This window comes from Micrasema longulum, unplaced genomic scaffold (assembly GCF_059751315.1).
Source record: "Micrasema longulum isolate JH-2025_06_02 unplaced genomic scaffold, ASM5975131v1 h1tg001917l, whole genome shotgun sequence".
NCBI classification, from domain to species: Eukaryota; Metazoa; Arthropoda; class Insecta; order Trichoptera; family Brachycentridae; genus Micrasema; species Micrasema longulum.
This window is the reverse complement of record NW_028279091.1, coordinates 170023-191732: the sequence shown is the minus strand read 5'-3', so window position 1 is coordinate 191732 and position 21710 is coordinate 170023. Positions and strand designations below refer to the sequence as shown.

Sequence of the window (21710 nt, the reverse complement as noted above, 5' to 3'; positions counted from 1 at the left end):
TTTTTTTTTGAAAAGTTTTATGAATATTATATTTACCTTGCTTAAAATCACTGTGTCTGTAATTGAATAATTAAGTCAATAGCAAATATTTAATTGTATTAATATTTAAAAAGTACCTTTTTTCATTTATAGAAAATTGTCTCGGAATTATTATTAAACGATTTGATATCGATTGTCAAATCAAAAATATAACTTTTTTATAATTCAAAACCACGTATTTTAGTACCTTATGTATTCGCATTTGTGAGCATAGTTCCGAATGCTTTGGCTGTGGTTTTAGTAGAGGAACATTTCAGGGAAGTATTTCTCGTACGCGGGTACGTTTTGTTGGTATCCTCGGAAGCTCTTCCGTCCAGTTTGGCTGATGGGGGAGTTCTGGCGACTGGATGTCGGGGAGGAGCGGCAATCGTGAACAGGTACCGGGGGCTCCCAGTCCAGAGAGTTGAAGATCTCTGATAACTTGTGTTGGAGATCGTGCTGTAAAAAAATAAATAATTTAAAATGAATTTTTCCTGGCTGCGACAAGTGTCGCGGATGCCTCAGGAGAGCCTCAACCCAAATGGCCTCTTCTTCACACTTTCGGGCTCCCCCTGTGCCGGAAGACCGTCGATGGTGATTTTACGGCTTTATTCGACAGAACCAAGGTCTAATGGTACTCCTGTCTACCACCTCAGCATTCGCATTTCTTCTGCTTCAGAGTTGCCTGGAGTAGGAGTTGTACATAGTCCAGCATTCGGAGCCATAGATAATCGCCGGTCTAGTGACAGCCTGGTATACCTTTCCTTTTAGCTTTATAGGTATTTTTGGGTCACACAAGATTCCTGTTACCAATCTGAATTTCATTTATCCCTCACCTTTTATATTTATTTATTAAGGAAATCATACAGTCTTTATATAAATACAAGGTACAAAAGAATAATTAAAAAAGTAAGACTAATTACAGATTTCACACTAATTTATTATGAATGCAGGAGGAGAGGGGAAAAAATTATTAAATTCTAAAAAAGTAAAACTATAAATATTAAATAAAAAGTACATAAAAGGGAGAAGACATTGTATAGCTCCAACTCTACTTTTCTCCCTCTCTCTTTGCTTCCATGAACATTTATATTTCTTAGTAAAAATTCACAACCAACAATAATTAATAAGATGCAGGTAGTAGATGTATATATGAATAAGTATAAATTAAGAGTTGAAATTAAAAGTTAAAATTAAAATCAAAAGTTAAAATTAAAAGTTTAAAATTAAAATTAAAAGTTTGAATTAAAAGCTAAAATGAAAAGTTAAAATTAAGAATTAAAATTAAAAAGTTAAAATTGAAAGATGAAATTAAAAGACAAAATTATATGATTAACATCTGCTGCGCATCTTCCGTCTTTGTGAATGAGTGAGCCCAGATACTTACGACTCACAGTTTACTAATATTTTTACACTGCTATACAAAATTAAACTTATTGAATGTTACATGAATTAAAGAATGTGATTCTTACAAAAACTTTCCTGCTGATTATTATTAACAATTATTAACACTAAGATTGAGCTAAATTTACCTTTGGTTGGGTCATAGTCTGCAGTTCACTGAATGGAGCAGTGCGGAATGTTTGTGCCAACTTCCGTGCATGTTCTTCTCTTTCTTGTTGTTCCTTGCCTCGAGCTTCTCCAGTATCAGCCAGTACGCGCCTCATGCACTCAAATGTCAATTCAGATGGGGGCGGTTTCTGCTATTAATCAATTTAAAATGCAGGATGTAGATATCTCAATAGACACAGAGACATATTTTGAGAAGGAAGTTCAAAAGTTTCAATTATCGATTTATATACCGTACATATGACCTTTCCTGTGTTCGAGCGGAATAAAAATTCAGTTCTGTATATAAAATAAGCGCAAAACTGATCATCTTACCTTTATGTAACAAAAACAATCAAGATACGCTGCGATTGGTGTACCAATGCAGTGCCCTATGCATCATTAGGTGCGGAAATGGAATGATGATGATGACGATGATATAAAATAAATTTTGAATCGACTGTTACTTTCAGGTAAAAATCCTGAATAAGAAAATCAGATGGAGAATACTTCGTCTCGTGGCGTGCTAGTTCGATTCTCAGCAGGTCAGCATGAAATATTAGATTCCCCACAAAACTACAGATTTTTGATCGGCCAACAGTTTGAGCAATGTTTTAATAAACATTTCTTTATTTTTATTTATTGTATTTTATTTGGGATTTTTACAGCTATTATATAAAAAATAAGTAGAAATATATTAACAATACTAGAACCAATTTTAAAAATCCACTGTAAATCTAATAATACATATATAAGAAAAGAGTTTACATAATCGCATGTGTGCGACGTTTGTATTCATGTGTGTGTATGTGAATGTATGTGTATGTGCGTGTGTGAATGAATGACGGAGTGTGTGCGTATTTATATTGAAAAATGTATAGGAAAGAGCTTGGTAAGAGGTTTGATTATTAATGAAAAAATAATAGTTTATACCAATTTTCGAAACCTTTTTGAAAATATTTTAGTTAATTAATGTTATAAAAGTATTTTTAAAAAGTATGGTAATTTTTTTTTTTTAAAGTAGGTAACCACAAAATGCAGTGAATACGATGTAATGTCAACAATAATACTAGGTAGGTATGACAATATGCATACTTTAGTTCAAAATGAACATACAAATAAATATATTATATGCACCTACATAATATATACATAAGAATAACAAATAAGTTTGATAGAAATTATTTGAATGATAAAAATCAGGAGTCACAAACAGTTCGCCCGCAATGTTATATTTATGTAGGGATAGAGGAACGGAGAGGAGGAAGTGGGCAAAGACAATGCATTACCTATGGCTGTTTTGATCAATTTAATATTGTTTGACAATTATTTTGAAAATATCCACTTACTCTTTGGACTCCCGGAGAACTGTTCACACTGTCTACGTCAGTATTCTGATTGGTTGAGAGATCGGTAATACTGTCACGACCATGTCCTAAAATAATAATTAGTATGATTTTAATATCTTCCATTTTATCTCACTTTTCATTGGCACATTTATAATACCTTTATTAAAGCAAAATGTAAAATAATCATAATCAAAGGCATTCCATGGAAAGGTTTTAATTTATAGTTAAGGAATTCTAAAATATATTAAAGAAAAAATGTTTTTACAATCCAGCACAGAACACATAAAAAATAAACATTTTTGAATTGAATGAAAATAAAACAAATGAATTCTTTCACTTTATTCAAAGTGGAATGATTCATTTTATGTTTATTAATGTTTTTACTTGCTTAATGTTTTTACTTGGTCATCAGATAATATATAAAAAAAAGTTTAAAACAATATTATTTTTTAAATTTTTACATTCTGTCCCAAATGTACTATTTAATATATGCATAATGCGTACCAGATTCCACCCAACTGTGCCTCTGGTGACTAAGATGATGCATGGCAGAGCCCCCTGTGTAAGGACTGGCAGCCTGCAAACGAGATGCATCGATACCTGATGCCTTTAGACACTCACACAGCGCCATCTGTTAAACAAACAAATTGTAAATGTTTAAAATCTATTAATATTTAATTAATCTACAAATAAATAATAGTATAAAAAGAAATATACAGGAATTAGTAATGCTGATTTGGAATAGAACCCTAATTGATCTACCTTTTTTTGGCGGAACCCCATCTCGGCAATAAAAAAGTAAATTGACAAAAACAATATTTTTAAGACCCATGACACCTTATTGTTTACATGTGTAATGTTCGACTTGAAAAGCAAAACTATGGGTATATTGAGTTAAAAATCTCTACCCGTTTTCTACGATAATAATCCTCAACTCTTGGAACCCCTGTGACCCTTCCACAGAACTGCAGGGTTCCGTGGAACACCTTTTAGAAACCGCTGCTGCAGAGCATCAATATTCTTAAAACCTATGTAACTTCAAATTAAGAAGAAATATTTAAATCTACAAAAAACAAATTCAATTTAGAAATGTCAAAATGTGATTAAAATTGTTTTTCTACATTGAAAATATGAATGCATAAAAAACACGGAATATAGTAAAATGTAAAATAATTTTACAAGTTGGTACATGATTACAACACCAGGTTTACTAGTATGGAAGGGCTAGCTGTTCCTAGATATTGCAATAAATATGACAAAAGGACACTGCAATACGGTATACATAAAATATTTAATATGTTACCAAACAATATTAAAAATACTGAGTTAAATACAGGAGTGAGACGTTTGCTCAAATTATGGTTATTAGAAAAAAGTTTTTTGTATTAGTGATAGTTTTTAATTTTTCATAATGTAATATGTAATGTTTTTCAAGTAAAATTATTGTTAATGTATCTTAAGTGTAAATAATCCATGTAATTTATAAGAATCTGCTGACGAGTTGTATGTATGCAACTCAGCAGGACTTAAATTTAAGACTATTTTGTAAATATTTTTGAAAAATATATTTTTTTTTTTTTTTTAATTAAACTCTCGAACAAAGTGTAAATATATATTTTTATCTACCTGATCTATCATTAAGTAGGGCATCTTGGATGGAGATTCACAATCCTCATATTCATCAGACAAGGATGGCAGAAGATGGGAGGCATCATTGATTCGAGCTTCAATAATCTACAAAAGAAAAAATGTGCATTTTTATCAGATTGAACCAGGTTCTGGTTCCATGGTAGTGTTGTGGACTCACAGATCAGAGGTCCGAACTTTCTCTTCTCTATTCACATTTTCTGAAAGTAAGTTATTTTTACAACTGATTTAAAATGGCATTGAAAAATTGAAATATTTGGAAGTAGTTATAATTAATTGCTCAATGCCAATTTAATCAAATAAAAATGTTACAATTTTGTTTAATATTGTTATTATATATATATATATATATATATACATATTAAAAAAATACAAAAGGGATGGAGAACATATTAGGTAAGGGAAATTGAAGTCTGGGCATTTACAGTACTTATGACCTGTCATTGGCAAGTTTAAGTGGCCACTTTACACACTTCCATATTCCCTTCTCTAAAATGTTCTCCATCCCTGTTGCAATTTTTTAATCTTAATGACACCCTAGAGGGTGTAATCCAGTCTTTATCTACAAACATTTGGACAAACTAAAAATATTGTAATATATATGTATATATATATTTTTTTAAGCATACATATATGTATACAGTGTTATTTAAATCGTATTTTAAAAGTTAATTATTATAATAATAAATGACACATTAATTAAAAGCTTGCTGTGTTCTTACTTTCTTAGCGTACTCATCCAGGGGAGGTAATTGAAGGGTGTGGGGTAATAATGCAAGAAGAGCAGCAGATAGAGCGTGAAGTTGGTAACGTCTCGAGCGGGATAAGGCCGGGTTTGTAAGGGCTAAATGCTGCACTCTAGAATAAAAATAAAACTGTTTATGTGATCAACTTCACATTCATACAGCTGCAAATAAAATAAAAGACATGAAATACAAACAAGGCAATGATGATTGTAAAAATACTTATATAAAAAAAGCCAACAAAATTTAGCTTGGATCTTTGAATGTCTGAAAATTTAAAGCAGAGATCAATAAATTATTTTACAATAGCTACATTTTATCGGCGGATATTTTAGCAGTAAGAGTAAAATAATAAACTGTTCATCATTTATACATAGAGCACTGCATTGGTACTCCAAAGCAGTGTTCCTGAACATTTGATACATGACGGTTGTATGATCAGTCTTATGCTTCAGGTGCCAGTCCAGGAACAGTAAAATGTTCAGTAGAGGGCAATATAGAAGAATATTTAAAAAAAAACATATTTCTTACTTTTGTTGTTTAGTATTTTAATAATATTTCACACAGGTAACTGGGTAAATATTACACGGTATAAGAATTCTACAAATCAAAGTGCATTATATAGTTATTCAATGCATCATACTAACCCCAAAACAAATTGTAACATGTCACAAACGGTTTCTTCAGAAGCCAATTCAACAGATAAGAGTGCTAAGGTGGTGTAAATTGTTTCTATATTCTCAGCTGTATTATTTTCTATTTGAAGCCCTAAAAATTCAAATTTCATAAATGTTTTTACAAGTAGAATAATGTACAAAAATATGTATAATTTACGGATATCATTAAAAAGTACCTACTTCATAAATATTGCATGAGTAAATATGTAAAAAAATAAAATTGAAACAAATTTATTACCTTCATAAAGAGATGAGTAAATAGCAGGTCCATGTTTGTTCATAAATATTAAATCTGGTCTTGAAGACTTTTCAAGATTTAATTCCAAATCGGTAATTTGAATACTGAAAAATTGAAATTCCACATTAAAACAAATGCACTTAAAAACTACAAAAAAGATCTTCAAAATTGCTTTCCCTACAAATGAAATTATTTTACTGTTTACAAATAGAGATTTGATTTTCGTACCTCATGATACTGAGTCTGTCCAAATTGCTCCTCCTGTCAATGAGCTGATGAAGGATTTGCTGCACCAGAATTCTGGTTTCTGGACTCGGAGCTCCAGCCATGCGTAGTAATGGCTCGAGGAAGGATACAGGGAAAGCTTTACTCAGTTGGGTTGTTTTGTATTTACTTCCAACCTACAATTACACATTTAATTTGTTACACAGTATTCATATTACTAACTACCAGAAAAGGATTAAACATGTAGATTTACAATTTATTGAGCAGAATTTATAAGCCAAATTATCTAAAGAACTTCTTGGTTTAGTTTTACTTTTTATTATTTTGACCAGCGAGGGCTTTCGCCTAAGTAGGCATCTTCAAGACAGGTGAATTGTTTACAACATTTACAGTTTTTAAGCCATGTGTTCCTTTCCCACCTTTTAAATAATAAAAGCTTAATCCCAATTTCGGTCAAACTAGTTGTAAATATTTATGTTTCTGTCCCCTGTTAAAATACTTATTTGATCTCCAAAATATGTTAAGAATAGTATAAAAACTGTAAATGTTGTAAACAATTCACCAGTCTTGAAGATGCCTACTTAGGCGAAAGCGCTCGTTGGTCAAAATAATAAAAAGTAAAACTAAACCAAGAAGTTTCATTGAAAAGTTTATTTATAATTTTATCATAATCATTAACTATGGAGTTTTATCAAGAAGTATCAACAAAAAACATCAATATTATCTAAAGAATGATGTAATTAGATTCTTATAGAGACATCAATAAATATTTCCTAGGTAATTAACCTAATGTATAAAAAATGTATTTGCATTGAGCATAAAAAATATGTAGTCATTGTCGCCAATCTTCATTTTTGTCAAAAATTATATTTTCATATTAGGGGATTTATAACTTTTATTGGATGTTCCCTAATCATAAGATATGCGTGGGACTAAAAGGAGGCAAGCTTTCTGAAGAAGAACAGTATCGCAGATTGGAGTATATAATGAGTTAGATTTGATTTTAAGAACAGTTTTTTCTGTCTCCTAAAAAAAGATGATTTAGTAGATTGGCAATAATGCACGCCGACTAACGATATGTTAATATATAATATATTGAAGTCAGAAGAATTACTTAAACACATTGATAAATAGTGTATGTAAAATTAAACTTGTGTAATAATACACTGGTAGGTAGTCGTGTTTTATTATTATTTTACACTGCATATAAAAATGTCCATCTTAAAACAGGTTGTACCTAGTTAGGCAGACTACACACAATCAGGAGAAAAATATTACCACAAAAATGTAGTAGATTATAGGACTAGTTGTGTTAGAAACTATTATTATTATTTGTAATATAATGCTAAAAATAAAAATTTTGTCAAAATAATAATTCAAATACATAAATAACAATGTTTTGAGTTTGTCCAAATTTTTGTAGACAAGGACTGGATTCAACCCCCTAGGGAGCTGTTAATATTAACATAACACAACAGAGATGAAGAACTTTTTATAGAAGGGAATATAGAAGTCTAGGCATCTACAGGGCTTATGACCTGTCATTGGCTGGTTTAAGTGGCCATTTTACACACTGTGTAACATTCACCATTCTGCCTATATTTGAACATCTATATTCCTTCGATTCTTCCATCCGTTGACGTTTGTGAAGTTAAAGAGCTGAAACCTCTGTTGTTGCGGATGAGATTCATATGATGAATTATTTCACCTACATACTAGGCAATGCCTGAAAATATTTTTCAATTTATATACCTCTTCTTGGACCAGTTTGTCAAAACATTGTTGATAAATCCACCTGTTGTACATAAGTTATCTAGTGATGTAACTTTGTTTAAATGTGTTTGTTTATAAAATATTCTCATAGCTGGTGTAAACTATCGTTATTAAATTGATTTAATTTTGAGAGTGTAGTTAGATAATTGTTATATTAATCTGAAATTTACCTTCAGTAAACTCTTGAGCAGAATACTCTGCAACATAATGTCTCCTTTCTTAGGCTTGTGTTGTTTATTGCCTCCCATTGGCTGGTAGGGAATCTTGGACATGATGAACATCATTATGTCGATCTTCTGGTAATCCGGAAGGTGATTGGCAAACTCTCCCAATCCATTGATCAATGCCTCCTGGTACTGTTTCTCATCGGTCTCATTCTGAAAATAATGATTTGATAAAATATAATGAAGTTCGAGACAGAAACAGAGTAATTATTTTTAAAACAAACAGTTGAATATTGAACGCTCACTTCAGAATCACGAGTCACAGAAGCTCTCAGGTGAGTCAGAAGACAATTGATAATTTCCAGAACCGATGGACCTGAAACAAACATTTTATACAATTCTGTTCTCTCAACACTTCGAGGTCGTTTAAATATTTATTTATTTATTCACACTTATTATCAAAATACAATTCCATATTCACTTTGCCCAGCTAACAAGGGTACATACCCCGTTCCAAGCTAGGCAATTACATTTTAATATATTATAATACTTAACAAATTAATATAGAGCACAGACAAACAAAATATAAACTTATTCGGATACACATTTTGATTCATATACATACAGACATACACATATATACACACATGTATATATAAATATACACATATATACATATGTACATACACACACACGTACATACACGCATGCGCATACACATACATACATTCATAAAAACATAGACAATTTATTTATGCGAAACTTCATGGTTGTCATCTATAAATATATATTTTTTAAATTATTCTTTATTTTTTATATTTTATTTTTGACATCCAGTAAGGTTCTCCAATCCGTGGCATGCATCAACTTTTCTGACTCCCTACGACCAATGTCATGAAAGAGCGAGGTCAACACCTTCCGTAACTTGACAACACTCCCGTCTTTCCACGATTCTGGCAAAAGGTTATGGACCTTTTTGCCTACGTTATAGTGTTGTCTCGATGCCAGAACAGTGTTGACCCCTTCACTTAGTATCAGATCCCTATTAGAGTATCTTGTGTTATGGTTGTGGTTGACGCTTGGGTAAATGTCTCTCTTTATGTGTGTAACCACTACCGTTCTCAATATATACTGTTGAATAATATTCAGTACTCTGAATTCTTTGAAGAGCAAGTCACTTGGATAGCGAAATGTTTTTTTAAGATGACTCGGATTAAAGATTTCTGTGCAATTGCTACAGGTTCAAGGGCGGTTTTATATTTATATTAGATATGAATTTAAGCAGCAAACACATGTTGCAAAAATAAAAACTTGATTAATAATTATTCAAAGTCATGGCCACTTTCAATGAAGCTCTGAATGTTCAATAATGAGAACAATACTTACAAATTTCATTGCTATTACTGGTATGCAGGAATAGACGTTAAACATAATATTATGTATGACAACACGAGTACATATTGAGTTGTGCAATGAATTTAAAAAAGGTCTGAAGCCAACGTCGCATAAATATAAACACTATTTAGCAATCACATGATTCAAGTAACAGATATAAAAGGTAAGCATTGTAATTTTTTTAAGTCTTTCTTACCGACACTTTCACCCGCAGCAATAGCGATGATTTTAGCCAAAACTTCAGCTACTGCGGTACGCACTTTAGTACTCTCTCTTCCCGTAGCACCGGGACGGTTGGTCACATTTAGTGTGGCGACCATCTGCTCTGATGGCTTCCTATCATCATCCAAATGGGTCATCAGTGTCTCTACTACAGTGTAGGAGTACTGAGCCTAGAAAAGGAAATACATTCACTTATAGCAGAAACGATTATGATATTTGTAATTCATCTTTTCTAAAACCTATATTGATGTAAATTCTTTAAAATACAGGAGTAAAATAATAATAATTTTGAGTGTGCTAAAGTAAAATTAAAAGAAAATATGTCTGTAAATTAAATCACACAACTGCTTGTATGGACAGCTGAATAAATTATATACAACGGGTACTTATGTAGTAAAAAAATATTAATCATGGAATTACTAAAAAGCTAAGTTTTTTATTCAATTGCAAAATGCTAAAACCTTAAAACCATATAAAATAATTAATTACATACCTGGATCGAAAACATGATGATCCGAAAAGTATGAATGGCAAAATCATTTGGCACCCACAACTTATGAAGGTCAAAATGTCTGTAAATAAAGAAAGATATTTTAACAAATAGGTTGAGAACACACGATAGATATTATTAATTATTAGGTGTATAACTTTTTTCCACTGTTTTTTTTTCCGAAATTCGAGGCCTTATTGTAAAACACTGGTTAAACATTTATAATTCAAAGTATTGTCCATCGCTAGCTATTACTTTCTCCCATCTTTTATACAGCGTACAAATCCTGCATTGAAAAAACTGGTTATCTTTTGAAGCGATCCATGAATCGGTCTAATTTTTAACTTCTTTATAAGACCGGAAGTGCTAGTCAGCCCGTGGATCATTAGTCGGAGGGAGCAATGTCTGGAGAATGGGGTAGGATTTCCCATTTGAATGTTTCCAAATATGTCACGACCACTTTTGCAACATGCGGTCGAGCATTGTCATGCTGCAAAATCACTTATAGTGTCTCTCAATGTATTGGGGCCGTTTGTCTTTCAATGCTCAGCTCAAACGCATTAATTGGGTTCGATAACAATTGTCTGTGATTGTTCCACTCGGTTACACCAAATAAAGAGCATGACCTTAGAGCCGTAAATATTCGGTTTGGCCGTCAACGTGGAAGCATGGCCGGGAAATCCCCATAATTTTCTGAACTTAGGGTTACCATATTGGACCCACTTTTCGTCCCTAGTCACAATGCGATGCAGTAATCCCTCCCTTTTTTGCTTTTCAAGCAACTATTCATAAGCAAACAAACACTGTTTAACATCTCTCGGTTTCAACGCGAACGGCACCTAATTTCCTTGTTTCTGAATCATTAACATGGTTTTGAGGCGTTTTGAAATTGCTTGTTGAGTCACTCCCGACGAACGTGCCAATTCTTCTTGACCTTGACACGAGTCTTCATCAAGTAATGCCTCCAATTCTGTACATTCGAAAATCTTCCCCCTTTCACTGCTATGACCGTCTTCGACGTGAAAATCATTATTCATGATGCGTTGAAACCACTCACGACTTATTATTTCACTTATAGCGGCCTCACCATAAGTTTAGAACATTCGATGAGCCTCAGGCGCAGATTTCTTCAAATTGAAGCAGAAAATTAAAGCCTCCCGCAAATGATGAAAATTTGTCTCGTAAACTAACATTTTCAATCGAGAATAACTTTATGATACAGACACAAATCGACTTATGTTTCTATGAGGTTTTGTTGACAAATGTCCAAGTTTATTGCATGACGTGTATGATCTATTTATTTCGACCACTACTTACCCCTAAGCCATCTACAGGAAAACTGCGGAAGCAATGTTGTACACCTAATACTATATACGTTTTATATAAAAATACTATCCATACTAAAAATTGACCTTAAATTACAATTGATAAAGAGTGTGAATAAAATAAATAAATAATAAGGGAAATTGGAAAAATTATTTTGAAGATTTGATAACTACTATTTGAAATATCAATTAATTACTTGAGAACAGGTCTGAGGACACTCTTAATGTGGCCAAAGCTCGCTCTGCCAACCAACTCCCTGAGGCATGCTTCAGCAAGAGCAGGCGGAGTACTGTCCTGGCTTCCTTCTACACCCTCTGAAGTTATAGCTCCTTCATTAGACTTTTCATATTGACAGTTCTGGAAAGAAAAGAAGTAATATACAAAATATCCCTGAATAAATAAATAAAAAAGTAAACAAATGAAATTGTTAAAATTCCCTCCTGATCCCAACACTAGATACACCAGATAGAAATAGCCTTAAGGTAAAATCCTCTTGAGAAATATAAACTTTTAAAATTATGAGCAAGGTTATTAGAAATTATACTGTCATTACCATTTTCAAAATACGTAAGTATTTATTGTTTACTATGTATAAACAGTATTTTTCTCTAAAGTGACACATTATGTAGTTTACCTCGTAAAATAAATATGTGTCCAATATGCGGATTGAATTACCAGACATGTTTGTACAACCTAAACCGGCCAATAATAATCAAAATATAATGTTACTAACCTGCATATTATACAAAAGAGACGGAACTATTTTGTCCATGTGCTGAGCTTCCCAAATGTTTTCTACAAGATCGTCTGATACAGTTTTTCTCACCACACCCTAAAGTAAAATAAATTAGTTATGTATATGCAACAATTTCACTAACCATAATTGAAATTACGTTCACACAATTTAAGTCATATTTTATAAACTATGAAAATTTTTAAACTAATGGTAAAATTTGGTTAAAATTTTATACGCACACATTGCTTAAATTCCTTAATGTTTATTTTATTTTATAATATATATGTTTTTAATATAAAACTGCTGTGTAAGTATTTTTGTAACATAAAACTTTTTTATTTATTTGTTTCTTTTTCACATTATATTGAATTGTCTATAATCCATTAAATATTTATTTCTGTAAGGGAAAAGGCACTGCGTGCCGTGTATATTAAAAAATAAATAAAATTTTAACCTGAAGTCCTTTGATGCCAGCTAGTCGAATACTATCTCTTGTGACTTTATCGTTATGGTTACTGTGACACATCGCAGAGAATTTAGACACAAAGAAATCATATCGACGGTGATATGATGGAGTGTCTTCTTCAATATTAGCGAACCGTACAAACTGAAACAAAAAAATGGCAGAATTATAAAAGATATTAAGCACTTCATACCTTTCGCCATTTGAAAGTGATTAAGCTTTCATTACTACTAAAAATTAAATACAGTAGGGCCTCGATAATCCGGACATGCAAAAATTAGGACTTGGCGGAGTACCAAGGCGTCCAGATTGTGGTCTATAATACTTTAATGCTAATAAAGCATCATGTTTAGCTTTAGAAATTTCTGTAATTATTTTCAAAAGACAACCTTGACAATATAACGCACGTTTGAACCTAAGCTAAAAAAAACAGAAATGAAAGCAAAAAAACAGACGCTCAGCAGCCGACGCAGGTGAAATGCCTCCCGCCTCTCCCGTGAACACCCCTGCCCCATTTGTCCAGATTACCACGATCACTGAATAAAAGAAAGGTAATAAGCGAGGCACTGTACTACTTTAAGCCATGGTTGTTGGTTTTCTCATAAAAATAACTTAAAATACTAAAATAATTATTCTTCATTAATAAGATGGTGTTAAATAAAAAATTTCATACGTATATTACTAGAATTAAGGATAGAATGAGGATGCCAATTAAAAAGAAAAACAGAATTCCAAAATTGCATTATGTATAATGGAGAACATTTTAGAGAAGAGAATATGGAAGTCTAGGTATTATACTAAAAATAAATGTTATGTTTACTGTAAGATGATGTAAATAGATATGTAATTAAAGTAAATGTAAATATTAGTTTTTATACTAATTGTAATATAAGCTAACTTAAGAAATAAATTACAAAATATAATAACAAACATACACTCTGAGTAGCCAAGATTTGCAGCTGAGGATCAGTAGACTCCAGAAGTTTCTGCACCATCTTCAGGAAACTTTCAACAAACAAGTTGAGGGTCTGGGCGTGACAGGCCACCAACAGTTGGTCCATAGCTTCCATGGCGATGATGACAAGACTAGAGTTGAAAAAGCATTAAATTTTTTTATTTATAACGAAATAATGTCATAACAATAATGAGATTACTTCTCAATTAAAATTGGCGTAGATACAAAACTTGTGAAGAGTATTTTTAAGAGTAAATAATCATACATAATTTTAATTTCAAGAAAAGATAAAAAGGAAGTTGGGTAAATTATAAGAAAGCTAATATTTCATTTTGACATACTTTTTTTATATAAAGCATCTGAACAGGTATATTTAAATACCAACTGAAGTTTGCTATAAACTTTTAGCTGAAATTTTAAAATTACAATTTTTTTTTTAAATATTTTGAATACATGTGGAAAACAAATATAATTAAAAAAATTAAATAGCCCAGGTACCCATTTCTCTTCCGATATATGTCTCTGCTGGCTTTCTGGAAGAGGTATTCTCCGATACGGTCGAGTTTCTCCGGGCTGGAGAGGGAGTAGAAGGTGAGCTTTTCCATATTGGACTTGACAAGGCCATCGTGAGGGTTCACCGGAAATATGTTGTCCACTAATCTCTTGTAGCGCGGCCGCAGGGCAGAACAACATCCACAGCAACCTTAAAGGGAACATAAACTGAACATTAAAATAAGAAGATATAAAAGGCTGAGCGTTAAGTCAAAGAAGTGTCACTGAACTCAGTGGCACTTGTGAGGCCATCTAACTGGATTGAGATAGTAAAAGCCTCATACATATTTAACCTAGATAAATAATTTTTTTGAGCAGGGAATATAAATTTGTATAGATAATTATAAAACCAAAAAATATGAGCAATCAGTGGAATAAATAAATATAGAAGCCTAAGAATTATAGTTTATTTTTTGTCTCGCTTATTATGAACAAGACTTATATTTACTGCAAAAAGAATGTTCCTTCTTACTGCTCTAACTTTTGTGTAAGTGGAAAGACAGTCAGCTGTGGCCTTGTTTGGAAATTTCTCATTTTAGGGAGGACTTAAAGGGATTAAGATTTTAATTTGTATGACCTGCCATTGACTAGTTTAAGTGGGTACTTAGAAATGGTGAATGTTACAATGCCTAAAGTGGCCACGTAAATCAGCCAGTGGAAGGTAAAATGCCTAAACCTTCACATGTCTTTTCCAAAAATGTTATCTATCTCGATTTGTAGAGGAAGTAAAATATATAAGTAAAGACAGAGTGGAATGGTGTTCTATCCTCTCTGTGTACGGTGAAATAGTTAATTAGTTATCACCTTTTGAATTAATGTTTAATTTTTACAAAAATTTACTGGGATTCTACAAATAAGTAGTGTGAAGATTTTACAAATAAACAGTGTTAGATAAAAAAAATCATTTCCCCGAAATATTTTATACATACAACTATGCTGTTAATATATATTTTCAATATCCAGCTATGTAATGTGTTCGGTTATCTTATCAATATACGGTACTCACATGTTAAATAAACAATTTTTGCCAAATAAAAGCAAAAACGACTACATGTCATTTCTGTTGTACTTCTTTAAAACCAGAATCAAATCACATTCAATACTATAGTAAATATTTGTAGTGAAATGAATGTCACAGATTTCACCGATTACATTTTTTCTACAGAAGCCGAGAAACAACATGCAAAAAATCTTTCCAGTTATTTTTAAAACGCATAATCACAAAAATATTAACTTTATCCAAAAAAATATTTCAAATATGTCTGATGTAACACGTCACTAAATAAATATTATTATCTTAAATATTTATGCACATTACAACTGACAGAATTAAGTCACAGAGATATAATAAAAGGTGAACGATTGATCTCATAAATTCCAACAGCAAATACGATATTATATATATAAATCAATAGAATGTATTTTTCCACTTATCAGATAATATTTTATCAGAAAAGTTGTAAAGATAACACAATTTCATTAACAGCACAAGTGTTCTCAAGGGATTAACACCAATAATGACAACCATTGAGATGCCTTGGAACAAATAAAAATATTATACTATGCGAAATATAAATGATTGTTCAATTAGGGCTGACATGCAACCGACTGCATATAATTGTAGTGTTTACAATAATTCTATATTACTATGGAAAATGCATTTAAAACAAAATGAATATACATACTTATTAAATATTACAACAGGGATGGAAAACATTTAAGATAAGGAAATATGGAAGTCTAGGCATTTACATAGCTTATGACCTGTCATTGGCTGGTTTAAGTGGCCACTTTACACACTGTGTAACATTCACCATTTTGTCTATGTTTAAACATCCATATTTCTTCCATTCTTTCATCTTTTGATTTTAGTGAAATTAAAGAACTGAAACCTTTATTTCCGTGAAGAGATTCATCTGACACCTGAAAACAATTTTACGATTTTTAAACTTCTTCTTGAACCAGTTTGTTTTATAACAATTTGACAAGGTCTATCTCACCAAATACTCTTGACCAAACTGTCTTCGTTTGGAATTCGTAATCCATTGTTATCTTTTTTCAAGTCATAACTCAGTGAAAGGAAACAGTTTGTAAGGGTAAATAATTCCATCTTAAACAGCGTTAATGTATCTTCGGGTGTACCACAGGGTGCTCACCTTGCTCCTTTGCTATTCAATCTGTTCATTAATGATATAAAAAATGCTTTTCTTACTTCATTAATTTGGCTGTTTGCTGATGACACTAAAATTCTCAAACAGATTGACAGCCCTTCCGATTGTTCTCTATTACAATCTGACTTATTGTCTTTTAGCACCTGGTGCTCATCCAATAATCTACATCTCAACTTAAGTAAGTGCAAGGTTATGAGATTTTTTCGTCTGGAAAATCCAATCATATACGACTACTCACTGAACGATGAAATATTATCATCTGTGTCTAGTATACGAGATTTGGGTATTATACTTGACACTAAACTTTCTTTTACAATTTATATTGAACATGTTATCAATAAATCCTGAAAACTTCTTGGATTTATTAACAGAAGCACAGCTGACTTCAAAAATATCAATACCCTTAAAACTCTCTTCTGTTCCCTAGTTCGCCCGCACCTAGAGTATTCCTCTGTTATCTGGTCTCCATATTATGATGTTCACATCAAGAATATTAAATCAGTTCAACATCGATTTTTAAGAAAGATAGGCTGGAGGTTGGGCTTATCCAGAGACCTATATACGTATAATGAGTTAGAAACTACCTTGAATATATCTTCTCTTCAAGACCGTCTAAATAAATCCGACCTTATAGTCCTATTTAAAATTCTGTTATTATGTCTACAAACATTTGGGCAAACTCAAAATATTTAATTATATTCTATATGACGATAAATATTAAATTTGCATTATTTACACACAGCATACAATATTCATTTCACAGGGGAGAAAAAATGGTTTAGATATTTATTTTTTCTTTTACTATTTTTTATTTTTTATTAATAATAATGTTCCCTCACTGGTATCCTGTGTCAAGGGAAACATTGAACAATTTTTTTATTTAGTGACTTTTTGCTGTTGCTAGAAAAATGTTGCAGGTTTTGTAAATTAGTCACATTTTACAGCGGCAAAATTACCAAAAGAAGACATTTCATGTTTATTAATTTATTTTTTTGTTACATTGAGAACATTACAGAGTATCCAATTCGTTCTCAACACTTTACAAAATATACACATCAGATTTATTAAAAAGAAAAGAGAAAAAAAAAAAGTCATGTAAAATGGACATACATATTATTACAATTTGGAAATTGCCTTCCTGAGAGAAATCCCACTGTCATGAAATATATCAACATCCGAGGCGATACAATTGAATAACACGATTACTCTACCTACCAGCATAACCATTGGCAGGTTGGTTCTGCTCGTGATAGGTAGAACAACCTGTGTTGCCTTTGTCAAAGATTTGGTCTATTTGTCATTGATTATAGATTTTGACAAGTCTACATTTAGTATTCATTTTTATTTTTCCGACTTTTCCTGGGTTCCAACCATTAAGATTCACAGTCTAAAAAACATTGTCTCATTTTACCTCTTATAATAATTTAATATTACTCTCTCACTATCTTCTTTTCCATTCATCACACTTGTCCAAAACTTATCTTTCTCAGATTCGCAGTCAGGATTCACAGGCGCATATCCTTTTATTAAAATAATTCCCGTCAATCCAATCTTGAATCTGACAAACATAAGTATAAAGATATACTCCTTTATACACTCTATCATTCTGGGCGACAGAAACGTGGCAACACCCTGGCAGGCACTGTCTGTATCTGGGACCCCAGACCAAAGAACCAGGGCGTCACTGTGTTCCATCGAACCAACTTCCAACTTTCCATTATACATATTATATCAAAACATGTTTGTTGCACCAAAGTATTCGGTGCAACAAAAAATACATTGTGAAGCCCGAAGGGCTCAAATTTATAGGTGTCCGAGATCCCAATCAATTAAACTAGACCCGAAGGGCTGAATTCTTTTGCATGTAACAGTCAATGATTGTTACATGCTAGTTTATATCATTATTCTAACATTATAATATTCTCCGCTGACTTAATTTTATCTAGCTCAATTGCAACTGTCAAGGTATGTTTTATAATTAGGTATAATTAAATCATAAAATATAATATTATAACAAATGTAAGTTCGTACTCGTAAGCGCGAGATTCGGAGTTTGACCCCAACTAGAGTAATTAAAGAATGTTACTCTTAGTTTACGTGTCAGTGAGGTATATTTTTTTATTGACAGATTACTAAAAATACTTTCATCAAAAATAATCATGAAGGCGAAAATGTCTTTATCTTTCGGGAAAAATGTGCGTGTACTCTGTAAAGTGGTAAAAGTTATTTCAGAACGGCACTTTTACTGGAAATTGAATAAAAATGGAAGGCCACTCAAGACGACGAAATACCTCATGTATTCACGATATAAGCAAGCTTTTTCCACTCAATTGTATAGCGGTACTTAAATATGACTTATAATTAAATAGTATGAATGTACAAAGTTTCTTACCAAAAGACATTTTAATTCAGATTGACCGTTCGAGGGACATCGAATGACTCAGACATAAATTTACGAAGGCAAAGATTCACACAACTTTATTGACGGACAGTTTCTACATTTAATCAATTATATTTCATAACTCGGGAATGGTCCATAAATGATAGTAATTATGCCCACAACACCAAGGACTCCGTGCAAGTATTACAAGTGAAAACGTCAAAAGTTTGACGTTAAACGTTAACCTTTCGTCGTTTTTTGTTATGTCAAATAACCGCAGAAATGATATTAGAAGTTTGTAGGAGGTGACATTTTTCAGCATTGCTTCTAGTGGCTATTGAATTTGAATATTGATGTGTAAAGATTGTATGATAAATAAAATATATTAATAACAAAACTTTGTGATTCATTTGAGATATAGCATTTAATCCAAAATAAAGCACAGAATGCTGTAATATTATAAGAGTAAATAATTTTATTAAACATAATATTTCTTAGTTAGGTACTTTTAATTATTCAATAAAGTTGTAGGGCAGTACTAAATTTTCGCGGCAACACAAATAAGACAAAAATCAATAGTTACAGCATTACAATAATAGGCATTATATTTAAATAATTGTATTACATACTCAACAATGCAAAAATAACGTTTATTTTTTAACATACTTACATCCAGGATCCGTACATTTTTGTACTATAGCCTCTACGATGTCGTGTGTTTCATTTGCATCAAAACAACATATAACAAAAGACATTATTGTATGAAAACTTTTATTTTTTATTAAAGGAATAATTATTTTGGAAAACAAATATTTTTGTAACACATTTTTCTAATTGCTGTTAAATAACAATCAAGAAAACAAATACTCATGATTTATTGGAATATTTCTCAATTTCCAATGTTATTAATGAACTTTAAACTAAAATTTCGTGGAAATTAATAAAACTACGTGAGCATTAATGTCTTGAATAATTTGGATCACAAATATACATAACTATCACTGTTTCACAGAAAATCGTGAAAATCTAATTTGCGCGCACTTCATAATATGGAAAACAGATGGCGCAAGGAAAAATAATTAATCTGTGGTTATGGTATAGAAGAAATCTGTAAAGTGTTGCCATACTTGCAGAAGCTCGTTCATTCGTTTATCTTATTTTTATTATAAGCTCAGACTCAGACGTACTTTCATTTACATCAGAAAAGGTATTATATTGTTCTTAAATCAACGGTAAAATGGAGCAGCAATTATAGTAATTCACCAATATTAAATGTGTAAATAATAAACAAAGACGTGTTTGTGTTTTAAAGTTTAAAAAATACATTTTAAACACTCTTTACAAATAAATCAAAATTTTCTACTGATATTTCTTGGTGAAGCTGCATTTTAATTGTATATTTTTTTAAAGAAAAAGAAAATTTTCGTTTTTATGATTTACCCCAATATTTCATTTTGAGGGCCACTTTCAAAGAAATGTAAATAAATCAATATTAGAAAATGGGAATCAAGTTGGGATAGAGTGGGATTCGAACCACGGACCTTTGAGCCGTGAGTCTAAGACACTAGCCACGGAACCACCACCCGATTCAATAATAAAAGTACGTACATAGTTTTATTCCACTTTTATTCAATTAAATTACAACCCCTACTTGCACATGTATATAACATAAAAATTTGTTTAGTCTCCCACTAGTCTGACGATGTTGGTCAGGATAAAACCCGGTTACTGGTAAAAATCATAAATAAAAGTGGAATAAAACTGTTTGCGTATTTGTAATATTATAACTCTTTATTTAATAAACAAACGCCCATGAAATAATATAATTATACGCAACGCATAATATGAGCAACGGGTATGTATTTTTAATAATAAATAAGTCCACAAACTCATAATAGTGTTGATTCATGGTTGAACGTAAACATTAACTACTAATACGTATATCACAAATTATATTAGTGCAGCACCTATCAGTAAATTTGCAGCTGCTGCAATAAAGCACTAAATCAATATCCGATAGATACATTTATTATGTAGGGTATCTTGACGTTTTATGGTCTTTAAATTTGTAGATTATATTATCTTGTTATAAACACAGATAATTTTATTGTAAATAAAACAGTTGAGAAATGACCCAACACGGTAACCTCAGTGCAAATGTTATCACACCGATTACCGATATAATATTATGTAGGTTGGGGTTGGTGTTATTATGTTTGGCGGCCTCCTTGGCGTAGTGGTCAAGACGCTTGACTCACCCACGGAAGGTTCCGGGTTCGATTCCCGGTGAGAACACAAAAATTACAATGTGATTTTTCTCAAGCCTGGGTGCTCTGTGATGTAATTCACCACTGTAATTAGGCCTCCTGGTCTGTTGTGGTGCAAAAAAAATGTAAAAATGTAATGTAATATAAATAATGCTGTGTTTTCGGATCGCTGGATGTTTGATTGAATAATCGATGTTTCCCGTGCTAAAGTGAAAACAAGAGCATTCCTAAATTTATTTATTTATTAACGGACATTGTCCATGAATGTATGTCTGTCACGTAGGTGCCGCTTTTTATCCTGTATGTGGAAAGTTTTCTTAATGTTTATTGTCTATGCTCAGAAACAAACCATAGAAATGTTCAGAAATTAC

At 31.7% G+C, this 21710-nt stretch overlaps 1 protein-coding gene across 2 annotated transcripts; it reads right to left on the bottom strand.

The window, feature by feature from the left end:
• On the bottom strand, nucleotides 1-19362 carry stmA (Protein EFR3 homolog stmA). Of its 2 annotated transcripts, none has more exons than XM_088238555.1 (19): nucleotides 19085-19362; nucleotides 14468-14672; nucleotides 13950-14100; nucleotides 13006-13158; nucleotides 12549-12647; nucleotides 12012-12172; nucleotides 10493-10571; nucleotides 9974-10169; nucleotides 8688-8758; nucleotides 8389-8595; nucleotides 6449-6621; nucleotides 6221-6324; nucleotides 5953-6073; nucleotides 5285-5420; nucleotides 4542-4649; nucleotides 3420-3546; nucleotides 2916-3001; nucleotides 1551-1721; nucleotides 1-477 (listed from the first exon to the last, which is right to left on the bottom strand). In XM_088238555.1, exons 1-19 carry the CDS (start codon nucleotides 19092-19094, stop codon nucleotides 277-279), a joined length of 2559 nt encoding a protein of 852 aa, XP_088094681.1. In that variant the 5' UTR covers nucleotides 19095-19362; the 3' UTR covers nucleotides 1-276. The 2 variants fall into 2 exon arrangements, with proteins under 2 accessions (XP_088094681.1, XP_088094682.1); XM_088238556.1 differs by having other exon boundaries at nucleotides 1551-1718; nucleotides 19085-19337.
• Nucleotides 19363-21710: the final 2348 nt, after the last annotated feature.

Bases quoted from the DNA above. Each gene is read 5' to 3' on its own strand.
- stmA (XM_088238555.1), bottom strand. The intron at 12,648-13,005 runs GTTAAAATTTTA...ATTTTACTTTAG, and splicing joins CTGGCATCAAAGGACTTCAG to GGTGTGGTGAGAAAAACTGT. The intron at 6,622-8,388 runs GTAAATTTCAGA...GTGTAATTGTAG, and splicing joins TGCTCAAGAGTTTACTGAAG to GTTGGAAGTAAATACAAAAC.